General features: G+C 38.4%; 1 protein-coding gene across 1 annotated transcript; it reads left to right on the forward strand.

Annotated features, from left to right (window-relative positions):
- The first annotated feature begins 5,131 nt into the window (after window positions 1-5,131).
- LOC146163632 (uncharacterized) lies at window positions 5,132-15,497 on the forward strand. Its single transcript, XM_083382620.1, has 8 exons — window positions 5,132-5,269; window positions 5,973-6,272; window positions 7,772-7,824; window positions 9,920-10,271; window positions 12,404-12,647; window positions 13,037-13,658; window positions 14,306-14,451; window positions 15,360-15,497. The coding sequence occupies exons 1-8, from the start codon at window positions 5,250-5,252 to the stop codon at window positions 15,495-15,497; spliced, it is 1,875 nt and encodes a 624-aa protein (XP_083238746.1). The 5' UTR covers window positions 5,132-5,249.
- Window positions 15,498-15,665: the final 168 nt, after the last annotated feature.

Genomic DNA, 15,665 nt, shown 5'->3' on the forward strand with positions numbered 1-15,665 from the left:
TACGCCCTTGCCTAGTTAAAATAGTGCAAAAGTATTCGTAATGGACTCGTGTCTATAGTTTGTCCAAAGAGGCCGCGGGCCGGATAAATTACATTGGCGAGCCGATCCGGTCCGCGGGCCGTAGGTTGCCTACCCCTGTCATACACTGATTTCTTTGTGCATCAATCAATCATTGAAATCAAGTTTTTTTTTAGAGCACATAAGAAATCTGTTCACTGACAATGTAGCGAAAGAGCTTATATCTCACTGATTTAGCTGCACTCCCTAAAGTCGTAAAAAATTATAATCTGCATTTAGCATATCTACCATTAACGCATGGCAGCACGGTCGGTCACGGCCGCCAACACATGCTTATTAAAATACGTGTTAACGGCCGCACAATTATTCATCGACGGCCGCAGGTTGGACACCGTTGGTTTATAGGCTGCACGCGACTTGTCGGCTATAGCAAAACTACAAGAAAGTGTGCAAAAGACGATAACTGGCTGCAAAGGTTGGCGCAACACAGTCGCTCTAAGCATGAGCCTATACAAGTGTCGATTTGATAGAGGCCCTCAACAGGTTGCCCGATAAAGACGAAGAGTGACTTTTCGGCTGCGACAAACAGACACAGAACAGTCTCTCCAAAAGGGTGCTTGCAAGTTTTGATTTGATTGAGGCCTTCAATAGGATGCCCGATGATGACTAACAGCAAAGTAAGACTCCAGAAGAGGAAGAATGGGAGCGATATTACGAAGAAGTGATAAAGTTACAGCAGCAAGAAACAAACATTAAAGATAAAACATAAATGGGTGTAATTGTTTGTTTTTAACTTATTTACTTAGTAACCTAAATGATGTATTTCCTTAACAAAATTATACAAAAAACACCGCAAGAGAAACCTAACATCTATAATTTTACCATTTATTTTTTAAAAGTTAGAAATCATGCAACAAGTAATATTCATCGTGAATTTTTACATGCCGTAAGCGACTTTTCGGCTACTTTAAAACCACAAGAAAGTATAGAATGAGGGAGGAGACGATTGTTGGCTGCAAAATTGGACGCAGAACAATCGTTCGAAGCGGGTACCTACAAGTTTTGATTCGGTAGAGGCGCTCAACAGGATGCCTAATGACGACGAAGAGCAAAGTAAGACTCTAGCAGAGGAAGAATGGGGGCGATATTACGAAGAAGTGATGAAATTGCAGCAGCAAGGAACAAACATTAAAGATAAAACATAAATGGGGGTAATTATTTTTTTTAACTTGTATTTCTTTAACAAAATTGTACCAAAACCACCGTAAGAGAAACCTAACATTGATCATTTTAGTGTTTATTTTTTAAGAGTTAGAAAGTGACTTGTTGGCTACCATCCATAAAGCCACAAGAAAGTATGGAATTAGTGGCCAGTTTTCTATTCTGAAAAAGCACGCTTAGCGAAGACGAATCCTGGCTTCAAAATAGGGCGCAGCACAGTCCCTCTAAGTATGAGCCTACACGTTTTGATATGATATAAGCCCTTAGCAGGATGCCCAGTGACTATGAAGAGCAAATTAAGACTCAAGAAGAGAAGAATATGTGCATTTTACACAACATGATCACCGACGAAGGTTCACGAAACTCATAGCAATTACTGAAAGGAAATGTTTCTAACAAAACCGCGACCACGGCCTAATTAGATTTATGCTCCAAGTTTACTGGAAGAAAAAAGTGTATATGTTCGAGGCATTAAAAAATATAAATACGTGACGTTCAAAATGTTAGGACTATAGTCACGCATTGGCTTACAAAAATGCAGACCTACGCTGCCTTCGTTGGTGACATCGTCCGGTGCGATGAATCAGAAAATCATAATTGTCCTTCTATACTGCACAAATTGTGGTTTCCAGTGTTATATTATGGTGATGGTGTTGCAAGAATTTTTTTTATAGTATCAATAGCAAACGATTAGGTATTCACTCAAGTAAATAATATGTTGTTCCGAAAGTCACAGATAATGATTTTGTCCTGCGTTTAGACCGCCCAGTTATCGACAATATTTGGACAATAATAGCGCAACACTCGATCTTCGCGTTTTGCACTTAGTATTTACTTAAAACAATTATAACAATGTAATAGTAAGATATTTATCGATGGTAAATTGATAAAAGGACAGCCACAAAAATACTGCAATTGCAATTTTGAAATACATTATAATACGATATTATAATGATATATGGAGGCAATTTTACTTACTTGTATCGTAAAATGCAGAAATAAAGGTTTTAAAACATTGCACTTTATTCATTAGCAGTCTTCGAGCTGCTGCCAAGATTATAATCAATATAATTACTTAAACCGTCGCAAGATCTCTCCCAGATCGCTTCTCTAAGTGGATATTTATATTGGATTTCCACAGATAACCTAATTTACCCTCTTCACCCGCGCCCAGCGCAACTCCGTTTGCAGGCCTTCACGCATCGCTAAACCCGCCTCTCTCTCCTCTCCGAAATTGAGTATTTCCTCTGTGACGTCATACAACAGCTAACGCACTCGACGCGCGAAAACCAAAAGCGTTTTCCTGGCAAGCAAGGCAGCAAGCAGACAGGCAACTTCTTGGCAAGGCAAGTCAGAACAACGATGTTTCAAAGTGAGCACAAACCAGCAGTAGAAAAAGAACAACAACAGCAGCTTGGAAATCCCTTGGGTGAAAGGATATAGCAGGTCCCTAAAGAAAAGCTCTTTTATGCCTTCGTCCATAGCTAATTAGTTTCACATTTTGTAGTGTGTAGCATTGCAGTCGAAAGTAACTAGCACTTTAGGCACATGCGTACACAGTTAATCAGGGATACGTGCTGTGGTTGAAATTGTGTTGGAAGTAACCTAATTTATGCTACTGATGTTGCAAGTATATTCAATGCTTTGAAATTATTTTAATTGATGTGGTAGCCCCTAAAGAGGATTTTGTACAATGTTTACAATTGTTTTCCATTAAACGCGCACCAATTTATGATGGTGTGTAACGAGAACTGTTCATTCCACCACTGGGTGTAAAGTTTAAAAAACGTTAAATCTTTGCTTTGTGTACAATGCAAACAACACTACGTTACAATTCGCACGTTTTCTTTGGGTCAATAAACTTGTTTTACCCGCAGGTATTTGGGGTGTTGGTAAATACGGATAATCTGGCCAGGGTTCGTAGACTTATTTTGTAAACAATGCACTTTTTGATGTTTTTTGAAGGTGGCCAAAGCCCAGTGTAAACGTTTTTGTTCGGGTGCTATCAGGTTAGGCACAACTAATTTATTTTACTTTTCATGATTAAACGTTTAACCAAACGTGCGAATTATTTTATCTACTTTCTTCAGTATTTACAACGTCATACGTCTAATATAGTACGGCTGTCTGAAATAAAAACGTTTTTTGGCCTGATTATATATTATTTCGATAAAAGTAGGCCAACATTTATCAATTAAATTTGCGTACTATTCAGTAATATAAAACGTTGTTTTGAAAATCCTCACTAAAATTTTGTGAACTAATTAAGCTCGTGGTTTGATGTTGCTCACGAAGTTTAATCGAATACGGGTTTTTGTTGTTTCCCACACTTGGCCATACATAAGGCACAAAGCGAAACAAACTTGCTGCAACAAATAACATCGTTGTTATATGATTTGGTTATGTTGGTTTGCAGTATGCACGACGTTACAACATTAATACTAAAAACATAAAATGTTTTCCCTGCTAAGAGTGCTTTACTATTTAGAGTTGACTCTAAATAAGTTTTGAAGAGTAAATTTTCATGCCGCGCCAGACAATCTTTCTGGTGTCATTAATCGTGCAATGGCGTTTAGGTTTGCGGTAATCTGAAAGTCAATCGAAGCCGTTCTAAGTCTCGAAGCAGGCAAAATCCATTGATTGCGAGAAAGTTGTGGCTGGACCCTGCTCTTGTATGTAGCAACGTTCGACTTCCTGGCAAACCTTATTGATGAAAGCCATTTAGTGTTACAGCGAGGTTATCAAAGTTTTAAAATGATGTGGGGCGTGCCACTTTTATGTATTTTCGCTAGCTATTTAGTCGTTATCAACAGAATATGTACAGCGGATTGTGGTCTTGTCTAATTTAGTTTATGTTTCGAGATTGCACACGTGTGACCATTGTATCTTGTAAGCAGACTTCGACAACTAGCTGTAGTTCTAGTTTTCTAATTCAATGAATTAGAGCAAAATGCGGCTAATTCTAACCCTAATCTAATTTGTAAATCGTCTGTGTGCTTTAATTCTAGTTCTAACTAATTCGGATTTGACGAAAAACGCTACTTCCAGTGGCATTTTTAGTCATTCAGTTGAGTCGGATGCTCGGATCGAATAATTTGAATGAATTTAATTATCTTCGTCGACAAGGCTTGTAGGTGATTTTTACAGTCTGGAAAGCAACGACCATGCTCAAACGTATAAAAACAAACACCAAACAAAATAATATGGCCTTATTTTGATTCTAATCTATTTTTAAAATGCAAAAATAAATCTAGTTGTCAAAGTCTGCTTGTAAGACACAATGTTATTTGAGAGGATAGTTTTGTTCGTAAACTTTTCGCTGGACAACGTTAAACGTTAGTTGTTCCAGTGCTTTTTTAAATCTAATTTATTTCCCAAAAAAATTCTCTTTAAAGTCGATTTTTGTCGCTCTGTTTTCAATGAATTAAAGGTGGTGTTTCAAAAGCTGCGGAAAGGCGACAATTTGGCGAACAGCAACTAATCCATCGATTGCCTGTCGCACATTATTGATCACATAAAATGACGCGGTGCTATTATCGTCAGTTGCACAAGCGTAACATTGCTCCGCTATTTCAGCCCTTTGTTGCATTATACAACGTGTGAACTGTGAACACATCCGTTTTTTGTTGAGCAGATATTGTTAGGAGGTACGACGAGCAGTACGATTGCTCCCTAGAACTAAAACGAAAAGAAACGGCCTCGGTCAAAATATATAGTCAAAAATATTGACCACGATAAATGGGTCGTTCGTTCGTTGAGCTATGCTCATAGTGCAAAAAGTTAGATCAAGAATATAAATTTATATTGGAGAACACAAATTTGTATTTAATAATAGGAATTGTAATCGCATTGTACAGTCCTATAGTACTAAAATTCGTCATATTTGCTTATAGAATATTTTAAGCTGCCGGCTAAATTTAGCTGCAAAACAACAGGTTTGCAAACCAAGTATGGATTTTATGACGCCAATCTACACCTGATCACCAGATTTTCGCCCCTTACCAGGCAATATGATGAACAGAGATTATGGGTAAGTTGATGTGCGATGGGTTGATCTCCTGACCTGAAATGGCTTATAAGAGATTTCTGCTTAGATTGGTCTCACATGTATGACAACAAACGAACGTGTTTTACGATTTCCATACCGGACGGATTTCTTTACATTCAATATATAAAACACTCTTACTATTTCAAACACTTAATTGATAATTTGAAAAACTATATATCTCGGCCTTTATGGATTATTAAGCAATCTGATGTGCGATAAGTCGTTTTTCAGCTAATACCTAATTTTCACGTAAAACTATCTTTATCCGATACCCATCACTTTCCGACTTCAACAAAGGAAACGAAACGTTAAAACACATGGCCCCAATTTTATTTCGACAAAGTTAGTCTCTGGGTTGCTTATCATGTTTAGAACGTATAATAGGATAGATGTCAGATCGGCACCGTTGCAGCCCAAAGGTTAGAATTAGACAAATTGTACAAATGACTAACATCAGTTTGTTTTATTCGAATTAATACGACTACACGTTATTAATATTAGGCCTACATGTAAAGCTCTACAATATTACTCCTAAATACAACAGACACCTACCAAGCTACCATATATCAGAACAATTTCAAAAAATTATCCAAAGCTTTATTTATCCTAATCATCTCGACTCCATACGTAAACGTTTGACGCTCTCTCTCACATCTCTAACTCCTTTTTAAATCTCAAACTTCAGCCGACGTCATCAGCTGATGACGCGCGCCAGCTCCGGCTACTTGCGTATGGCGATCTCGGGGTCGCGCGAGAGCATCGATGAAGACCTGGACGACGCCAGCTCGGACGCGGGATCCATCAGGAGCACTACGAGTGTTAGGAGCTACAAGAGCTGGAAGAGACAGCAGAGGTTGAGGAGAAGGCGTGCTCCCGCTCCTCTCGAGAGAGCGCAGAGTCTGTTCGGAGACGCGAGCAGCGACCAGCAATTGCACTTCAACGCAAACCGCAACAACATGGATCCTTTCTCGTTCGGAGTTCGGAGGTTGGTTTTTTAGGGCGTTAGGGAGGTTATTGCTGGTTGTATTTTAAAATAACTCTTTTTTAAAAAGTCGTAGCTAGTCCATTTCAAATTAACTTCAGTTAAAGTCAAAGTTTGCCAAAAATATCCAGCAGGTCAATCTCCAGTCCCAAGGTATTTTCATTAGCATCAAAACAAAATGGTAATCCATTACCATTCATAACTAGTAAATACGCCCTGTTCTAAGCATCACATCGATTTGCAACCAACAAAGCCGCAACATATTGCAAGTTTGAGGAAATTGAGGGTAAATTTTACCAAAAATTTAATCAACACAAACACTCCCCAAGTTTAAGAAATATTGTTAGCCTTTGGGTTAGTTCAAGTCAGGTTATTCGTTTGAATGACTTACGTCTTATCAATTTATTAAAAAAAACAGTGCCCGAAGTGCTATTAAGTCATGTCTTTGAAGTCCGAGGATACAAGTAAGCGGTGACGTCCATAACGCGTTGCTATAAAATATTGCTGAATCGCCGTATCGGTTAAAATATGTTATTTTTTACCCGGCCATCCCGTAATTTCCTTTAATGTATTGGAAAGGTGGAACTAAAATTTTATTCAGGTTTCCTTAGGAAACTTAGCTAGACGTCCCTGATGACACAACTTTGTGACGTCATTTGTGAAAATTTTTATGCGTTGTAGTAAGGAAATTATTTTACCTTTACCCCCGCTTCAGTCATTACATTACAGCACTTGATGTTGCTGTTTTATTCGCAGTCGCAAAGCCAAATTTCACCTGGATCTATTTAGGTCACTATTAGACTCATTTTCCTATTTGTCAGCTAATTAATAACAACGCAAAGTCGGTGACGTTTACATAAAACAAGTAAAAATGAAATACATTGGGTTCTATCTAGCATTTAGTTTGTTTCACCTTTTGTTCCATGGATGTCCAGTGGTGCGGGCATTTTTATAGAATAACTCTCGACCAAATTATTATAGCCAAGGGACAAAATGACAAATTGTAAAAATATCAAGCTTTGTCTGTAAATTGTTGAACGAATTCGAGATAGAATTCTATTTGTCATCAAGTAAAACGCTATATTCCGGTATATTTTTTAGTCGGTTACTATCGAGATTACTGCCTTTAAGTCCTTCGCAAATATTGCTGTTTATTGTTGTATGTGTTTTTGCTGCTATGTTTATATAAACGAAACCCTGAAATACGCGTTGTGTGTTTTTCTTGTTGAATTCACGCGCTTCCGACTTACGTACTAAATGTAGAATAAAATTCAAAAATGCAATGAAAACTTGCCACATACAACGATCTTTGCAAATCCAATTGCTTAAAAAAACACTGGTAAAACATGGTATAATAACTTTTTTAATTAAATGGTTAGTTACATGAGTTCTCTTTTCCTACTGTTTATAGTGTTCATGTTGATAAAACACGTTTAGGCCCGATACGCCGAAACATTAGCTTTGTAAAGTTTAAATTCTAATCTTTGTGTCTTTAACTTCAGGACACCATTGCCTCGACAGAATCGTGCACCACTCCCAACTGGATACAGGCCAAGTAAGCTGCGTTGCTGGTTGATGATGTTCTGTAATATCGGGTCGCGTATGTAACGACAAAGATCGTTATTGTGTAACGGCGTCGAGCCCGATATGTCAATAAAGTAGGCTTCTTGGTCTATAACCACCAAACCAGCCAATAATTATGCGAATATAATTTTGTCGATTTAAGTTAGGGATTTGTCCAACAAGCATTATATTTTTTATTTGGTTTGTTTTTTCTCACTTTTTTTCGTGAATTCAAAGTCGGAAGAAAAATACATAAAATCTTTCTAATACTCGGGATTCTCCGCTACTAAAAATCAAGATGTCAAATAATGATTTTGCGCAGGCAGCTTGCTAAATGCTATAGGTCAAACTACTGCGTCACTCCTATTTATGTTTTATGTAAATGTGGCTCTTTGCATAACTAGCCAAGTTAAATTTGAAATAACATATTTGTGTATGTAATATCTGCAATCAGCCAGTTTCGAAATCAAATCCTTGACCACCGACTGATAAAGATCATTATTTCGCTTTGCATTTAAATGCAATATTCCTGGCAAGCCTGTGTTTAATATGAAATTCGTATCGTTTTTATGAGATCCCGGAAACTATTGATGCATATATTTTCGAAGTTTGTCCAAAACCCACGACGGTATAATCAAATTCGAGCATGCTTCGTTTGTATATTGCATTTCAAAGTCGATTGTTTTTTGGCAAATGAAATATTAAACCCCTGTCACCTCTTTAATTATCGAGTCGGTAGCAATGGTTCTGTTTAATTCTGCAGCACTAAATCCGTCATTTAATCTGCACCTTTAATCATACAGTAGGCTAGCGGCCAAAGTGTCAAAGTTTGCTTTTCAGACCTTCGTCAAGCATAGACACAGCCGGGCAAAGTTAACCAGCTTGTCGATATTGCGCACCGACAATCCGACATATTTATGACTTCTGGGAGCACATAACAGTGCGCCGGTCCCCCCGGGTCAATTAAATTTCAATGCCACATGTGGCTTACTTGGGCTTACAGTTTTCTTTCTTCTAGTTAAATTTATCGATCCAAGTACTAGATTTATTGCTTCTTCTGTTGGAATGTTACTTTTTGCGTCGCGCCTAAATGAGTTTTTCGCACTGAAGGCGTAAGGGCAGTTGGCAGAACGAAATAGAACGACTGTTTTAAAGTTGGCAAAGGAATTTTTATGATGAAGGTTTCAGTTTACGAAAAGTCTTTAGTGATTGTTGGAATAGGCATATTTTATGAAACTGGATTGTCATATTGGCTGTCTTCATGCTTCTGACCAAGGTTAAGATATCTAACTTACAAACACACAAATATAAAAGTGGTACAAGTTACAAGTAACAGGGATGTGAAAATCCCAAACTTCTATGTTGGACTTGGCCACTTTGATTTATGTTACAGTTTCAAGAGGCAGCTTTACTGCACTTTGTTGATAAGCCGAATTTAATAAAGTTAATTGAAAAACTGTTGACTTATGTGTTTTTTTTTGCCTAGTAGCAGAGCTCAAAAAACAACAGCATCATTATTTTTGAACGTAATTAATTATTCATAGAGCGCTATATTTCCAAAACAGTAATTGGAGGTAAGTGCCTAAATGGGCGATAAATTAAAATTGTTTTGAGGGCATGGGATGAGGGTTTCGTTGTTTTTCGTATTACGCTCGTGTTTTAAATTTTGTACATATAAAGTCTTTGCTCTTGTTTTTTGCCTTATAATAACCATTGAAAGTGACCAGGCTTCCTATTGCGTGTATATTCTGTCAGTTGTAGTTTGTTCTTCTTGTTAAAAAGTCTCCGTCCAGGGGTAACATACTAAAAAATGAAAAAAATACATTTACACACGATTTCTAAATAATTTTATTTTAGTATTATCCCACTCAACTATACTCTAACATACTAAAAACGAATCAATACATTAATACACGCTTTCTAAACAAATGTATTTTGGCATTGTCACACTCAATTATACTTTAACATACTAAAAATGAAAAATTACATTTGCAGGCGCTTCCTAAGCAAATATATTTTGGTATTGTCACACTCAACTATACCGTTTTAACGAATAAAAACACCCAACCTTAACAATCTGTGTTCAGGATTAAACGAAAGCTCCTCGTCAGTCGACTACGAGGTGCCACGTGACCAGGAGCCACTGGGGCGTGACGTAGCGGCCGAGGAAGCGTTCAGCCACCAGGACCTCTCCACCATCCAGCAGTCCCCGCTCGAGCCCTATTACTCCTCCTCTTCTCTCGATTCGTCCTCATCCGACGAAGAACGGGAGGACTTTGTTCCTCCTCCACTTCCGCGAGGGTCATCTGACCAAAAGGACACTCGTGATTGGCTGTTGACCGGATCGTTCAAGCACAACCAGGAGGTGGTGAAGCCGGTGCTGCCGGCGGTGATTCCCCCCAGGAAGATTATCGTGGCGAAATCGAAGGACTCGACGAAGTAAGCTCGATAGGAATATAAAAGAAAAATTAACCTTTTTTAAGAAGACTAATTTAACAGTCTAGCTGACAGTGCTTCTTAAACTTTTTTAGTTTTGTACACCCCTAGCTTCTATTTTCAGATTTCATTCACCCTTTCTCATGATATGATAAAACTATCAAGTCTGTATTTAACATCACAAAATGACTTGGTTGTTTCGCAAAACTATCATCCGTTTCCGACGGTTCACCCTTATTCACCCCTGCAAAAATTTCATTCACCCTGGGGTGAACCATTCACCTGTTTAAGAAACACTGGTCTAGCACATACTTGGCAGTTCAAAGTTTAATAAAGTGTCGCCAATTTTGTGCAAACCTTTCTTTAAACGCCGAATAATTTTACATTTAACCATTAGGAAACAAGCCACACAGGATCGCAGCAAAAAAGGCTTTTAGCGAATAATTTTGGATTTGAACTTTAACCCGTAATTTTGTATCCTAAAACGCTAATGTTTGTAAAAAATGATTTTCAATTTTCTGTGCACTTTGAATATCGGACACTTACTTCTACCCATATTGATTAAATATTTATAAATAATTTTCCGCCCTTTTCGCGAGAATCTTTTTAAAAATCTGCTCATTGGTAAGATTTGACCGTTTTTGCAAACAAAAAAACGTGCTATTTTAGTGTGGATAAATCTTCCATAACTTCGCTGTGATCTGCGTGACGGTTCTCACGCACAAAGTCAAACCCTAGGTTTAGTTTTTAACACAAGTCACGACACAGCGTGGTGTGGCTTGCAGTTATGTGACATGGCTTGCGCTCCCCGAAAAGGAAAACGTTCGGGCCCAAATATTTAATATAAGCCGACGGCCGCCAGCGTTGTTCCTGTGCGTTGCGATTGTTATTGATACCTTTTCCGCCGCGCAAACGCTGACGTTCCGGTGATAAACGTGTCTAAACGGCGTTTGCACATCGCTATGCTACAGCCGAAGGGATGTTGCGAATTAATAACGGCTGTTGCGATGCTGCGATAAACCTGTAACCCATGTGCCTTGCAACTCCCAAACAGTGGAACACTACGATTCCGGAATGGCGGGCACACACGCCGATCGAACTGACTTCCTGTTTTCTGTCGGAAGTTGGTGCTCGTTTGCTGCCGATTTACCAACAGGACAAGCTCATTTTAGCATCGAATTATCGCTATGGCGACATAGCGCCACATGATCGCTTTGTAATCCAAACAGCATAGTACTTAAACGCAGAAAAATGACCCGAATACTAGTTCCAAACTGTATTTACTGAATATGTGTTTTCCTATGTTGTAGGCATAATATGGTACTTGGGCCGAAAGCAGTATGGTTAATAAATTAACGCCAATGTCGACACAACTAAATTTTTCACTCCATTATTTGTAAGCTTAATATGATACAACACAAATAAATACCAAAAAGTTAGAATTAAATTAATCTAAGTATTTTATTATTAAAATTTGAAGCAGTTGTTGCTCAGGTTAACCTATTAAATCTAGCCGATGAAATACTGCAGTCGGCACCCCAACCGAACCCAACCAAATCAAAGAGCGTCCCACATTTTTTCTGGTTTTAGGTCATAAGATAACTTGAGCGAAATTTGAGCAAGTTTATCCTGTTAAATGACTCCCGGCGCTGCATGCTGTAAAAATTAATGTTATCGGAAAACATCACTTTAGGTTGGAATTTACCAAAATGAATAATTGTATCTCATAATAACTTAAATTTTGACTTATGATGTACCTTCAGGCACCCTTAGAGAGGTAACTTTAAGGGTACAAAAGTTCATTTTTGTTAAACACTAGAATTTGAGTTCATTTACTCCAAAGATGCATTTTATAATACTGACATATTCGTTGTATTCAGTTTTACAAAAGCTAATGTTGTGTACATTAAAATAAAATAATACTACGTTTGTATTGTATGAAGCGCGCATGTAAGAAACACAGTGCACATAAGTACATAACAATCAAGTTGAGGACGTTTATAATTGCATTTTCTACCTCCTTATTGTCATCAAAACGGCACTAAACGACCATGACGGACAGCATAAACCTCCTTTGTTAAACCACAAGAATTATTTCGGACGATTCACATTTCATTAAATCCGTTCTTCCGCAGAAAAAAATACAAGATAATTCGACCCGACCCGATGGCCGGAGGACTCAACGAGCTCCTCGACATCATTGATCCGGAGGAGAAGATGAACGGGATGCCGGAGCCAGATGAGGACCTGGAGAGACCGGACACTCCAACTCTCGTTGATGACGCAGATGATGGGAAAAAGTTGGTGCCTAACGGAATTGCTGGTGACTCGGAGGATGTTACCGGAGATAATGACGACGTCTTTAAATCAGCCAATTTGGTATTTATTTGTTTTTATAAAACTATATTCTTTGCTGTGTTTTAGAAGAACACAAAATTTCCTTGACACGTATAACAGGGCGTTTATAATTTTATTTATTGGTATGCATAACTTTATAGGTTCCCAAATAAATAAACAAAAAAGTGGAAGCATGTTGTAAACTTCAAGTCAATTAGTTAAGTGTACATTTGCTTGGAGAAAAAGTTTTCAAAGTGAGAAGAGTTTAAAATTTAGTTATTACTTTAAAGACGTGAGTCAGACTTTGGTGAATTTAAAGTGGCGTGCAATAACACTTGATCACTTAATGGAAGTTCAAAGGGTTACAATGACATATTAACAATTGTGTTTCACTATACAAATGTAATTTTCAACTTTTCTATCACTCGCAGGCGAACCAACTCGCCGAAAGCGACCAGATCGCGAGCACCCCGAACGACGTCCGACCTCCGAGTCTCAACGAATCCGAGATCAAAAATCTTCCCGGCATCGAGAGGTTGCAGACCTCGGAGGCGGAGACGAACGAAGCCTCCTCCAACAGCGACGTCCGGATATACAGCATCAAGGACCTCGCTGAGGACTCCATGGCCACGGATCATCTCAGGAAAGAAGAACGTCCTCTTCGGCAGGAGGAAATTACGGATGCTTCCAGTCTTCCCGGATCTGGACAGCGTTCGAATGGTCACGCCAAACCTGCGAATTCTCCTCCTTACAACGCAACTTCTGATTCTCCTCTCTTAATCCAAACCAATCCCACCTGCGAAGTTCCCGAGAAATCTCCAAATGAATCTTCATCACCCAAGGAGAACCGCTACTCCAGGAACAGCGACGACTACTTCCGGCACTCCCACCTGGAGGTTGTCATGGAGGAAGACGACTCTGTCGGGGAAGGATCGGAGTCTTCATCCAAGGCACCGAGGAAGTCTCAGGACGCATTTACCGAGAAGATTGACGAATTGAAGAGAGACCTCACTGACAACGATATCTACGGCGACGCCAGACCGGAATGCGATGGTAAGTATTTAGGGATGTGATCTGTATCCTTACAATTGAAATCTGCATAAAAGTGTTTAGTGATTTTACAAATTTGTAAATTAAGTGGCTCTCTTTTTTAAAAAAAAAAGTTATCTGTTTTTTGTGTTTTATTTAAACCATCTTTACCGTTCCCCATTTTCACACAAAAAAATACATTTCTAAGTTTATAAACAATGTTTATAAAGATCCTAAAAAAAGTCAAGAACTGAAAATAAATTTTCGATATAAATTTTCCTTTAAAAATATTTTTTTTTCGTTTCCTGAAACTTTTGCCTAAAATGATAAAACACTTTATAAACACTGCATTCATAAGGTAAACTGTTTCTCAGAGTAGCTTCCCTTAAAATTAAAATTAACTTTTTACATTTGAAATAAACTGTTAGAAGCACGTTAGGGCTGTGGCTGCATGTCCAACATCATTGGGCTAACATACGTTCGTATTCTAACACCCATATCAGTGTTGCGAAAACTTTTATCGTACACAAAAAATGTTTCAAGAAGCTTACCAATAGAGTTAAAAATGGAACCTGAAGAATTTATAATATCTCTGGGCACCCTAGAGGGCCTAGAGTGCCGCTGCACCCCGGTCGAGAACCACTGATCTATATGTTTGTTTTAATCACCAGTGGACGAGGACACAGGAGACGTTCGGGATGACGCTTGCGATCTCCTTCTTAACGACGAAGATGTGTCGGGGAGCAGAAGAGGAGCGAACGGCACGTCCTCCGCGATGGAGAGCACGCTCGACCTTGATAGCACGGCAAACCACACTGTGAGTAGGCTCTTCCGAAAGTTGGATTAATTACCAATTAATATAAGTTCAATTTGTCTTTATTTTGCATTTACTCACTTATGTTTTGAATTACAGAAATATTGGGTGTACCACAATCTTGTTAATGCTTAAGGCACCTACTAGGGTTAATCCGGTCCTGGCTGTTCCAATAACCTTGATATTATATCTCGGTACGAGAAAAACTGTTTTCTATTTTTGTCATCCCAAAACATCGGACTGTTAATGACCTGCCTAACACATTTGTATTTGAATAACAGGAATACAAATGAGTAAACCACGCTGGTAGTAGACTCACACGCGATCCAGCATTCCTTATTATTATTAGTTTCAAAATTTCTTTAGAAACTAGGTTCATGTTACCACTTTTAGGTAGACTAAATTCAAAATAACTAGACCTACATGTCGCTGGTCGGTGCACATTAAATTCACTTTGCCAATAATTTTTATCAGGTTGGGAGATAAAATATGGGAAATGAAAAACAGTCCGGGCGTTGACCCGTATTGATATATCAATGTAATATTTCATACTATACCGTGCCGATTTATGTCAACGGTAAACGAAATTTTGGTGGCTTTGATACAATTTTAATATGTTTCATTTCATAACAAATGAAATTCTGTATTATAAATTCGTCGTGCTTTGAATTGCCGCAGATAGCTGACACTTGTAGTTTAACAATTATTGACATATCCAAATAAGATATAGAGCATTTTCGAATGAGGCATACACGGAACACTAGAGAAGTACTTGAGATGTTAACTTATTACCTATAAATTCAGCGTTGCGAATGATTTTTGTTCACCAAATTTGAAGCCCGTCTTATTTTCTGTCAAACAGCACGGCCTTCCACAATTTATCGATAACCTTTTGTGCATGTTGAAAGCAGGATGCTACGCAATCCAACGGCAAGGAAGTTGTCAATCACGCACCCACCAACGGCGCCCACGTGCGGAAAAAGAAAAAATCGATTCCACTCACGACCAGCGACAAATCGGCTTTGTGCGGATGCTGCAGTATTATGTGATTGAGGCTATTGTTCGAAGAAGTATGACTGACGTAGAAACACTTTTATCGCTTGATTCTTATTAAAGTTTGTCTTTGTGGTACAGCGGTTGCTTCCTTTCATTTACTTTTTTGTATCGACAATAAATTGTTTGTGAGCTATGCTTAACTTTGTGCTAGAAAAACAAAC

The sequence above is a fragment of the Ascidiella aspersa genome, chromosome 2 (assembly GCF_963924565.1).
Source record: "Ascidiella aspersa chromosome 2, kaAscAspe10.2, whole genome shotgun sequence".
NCBI classification, from domain to species: Eukaryota; Metazoa; Chordata; class Ascidiacea; order Phlebobranchia; family Ascidiidae; genus Ascidiella; species Ascidiella aspersa.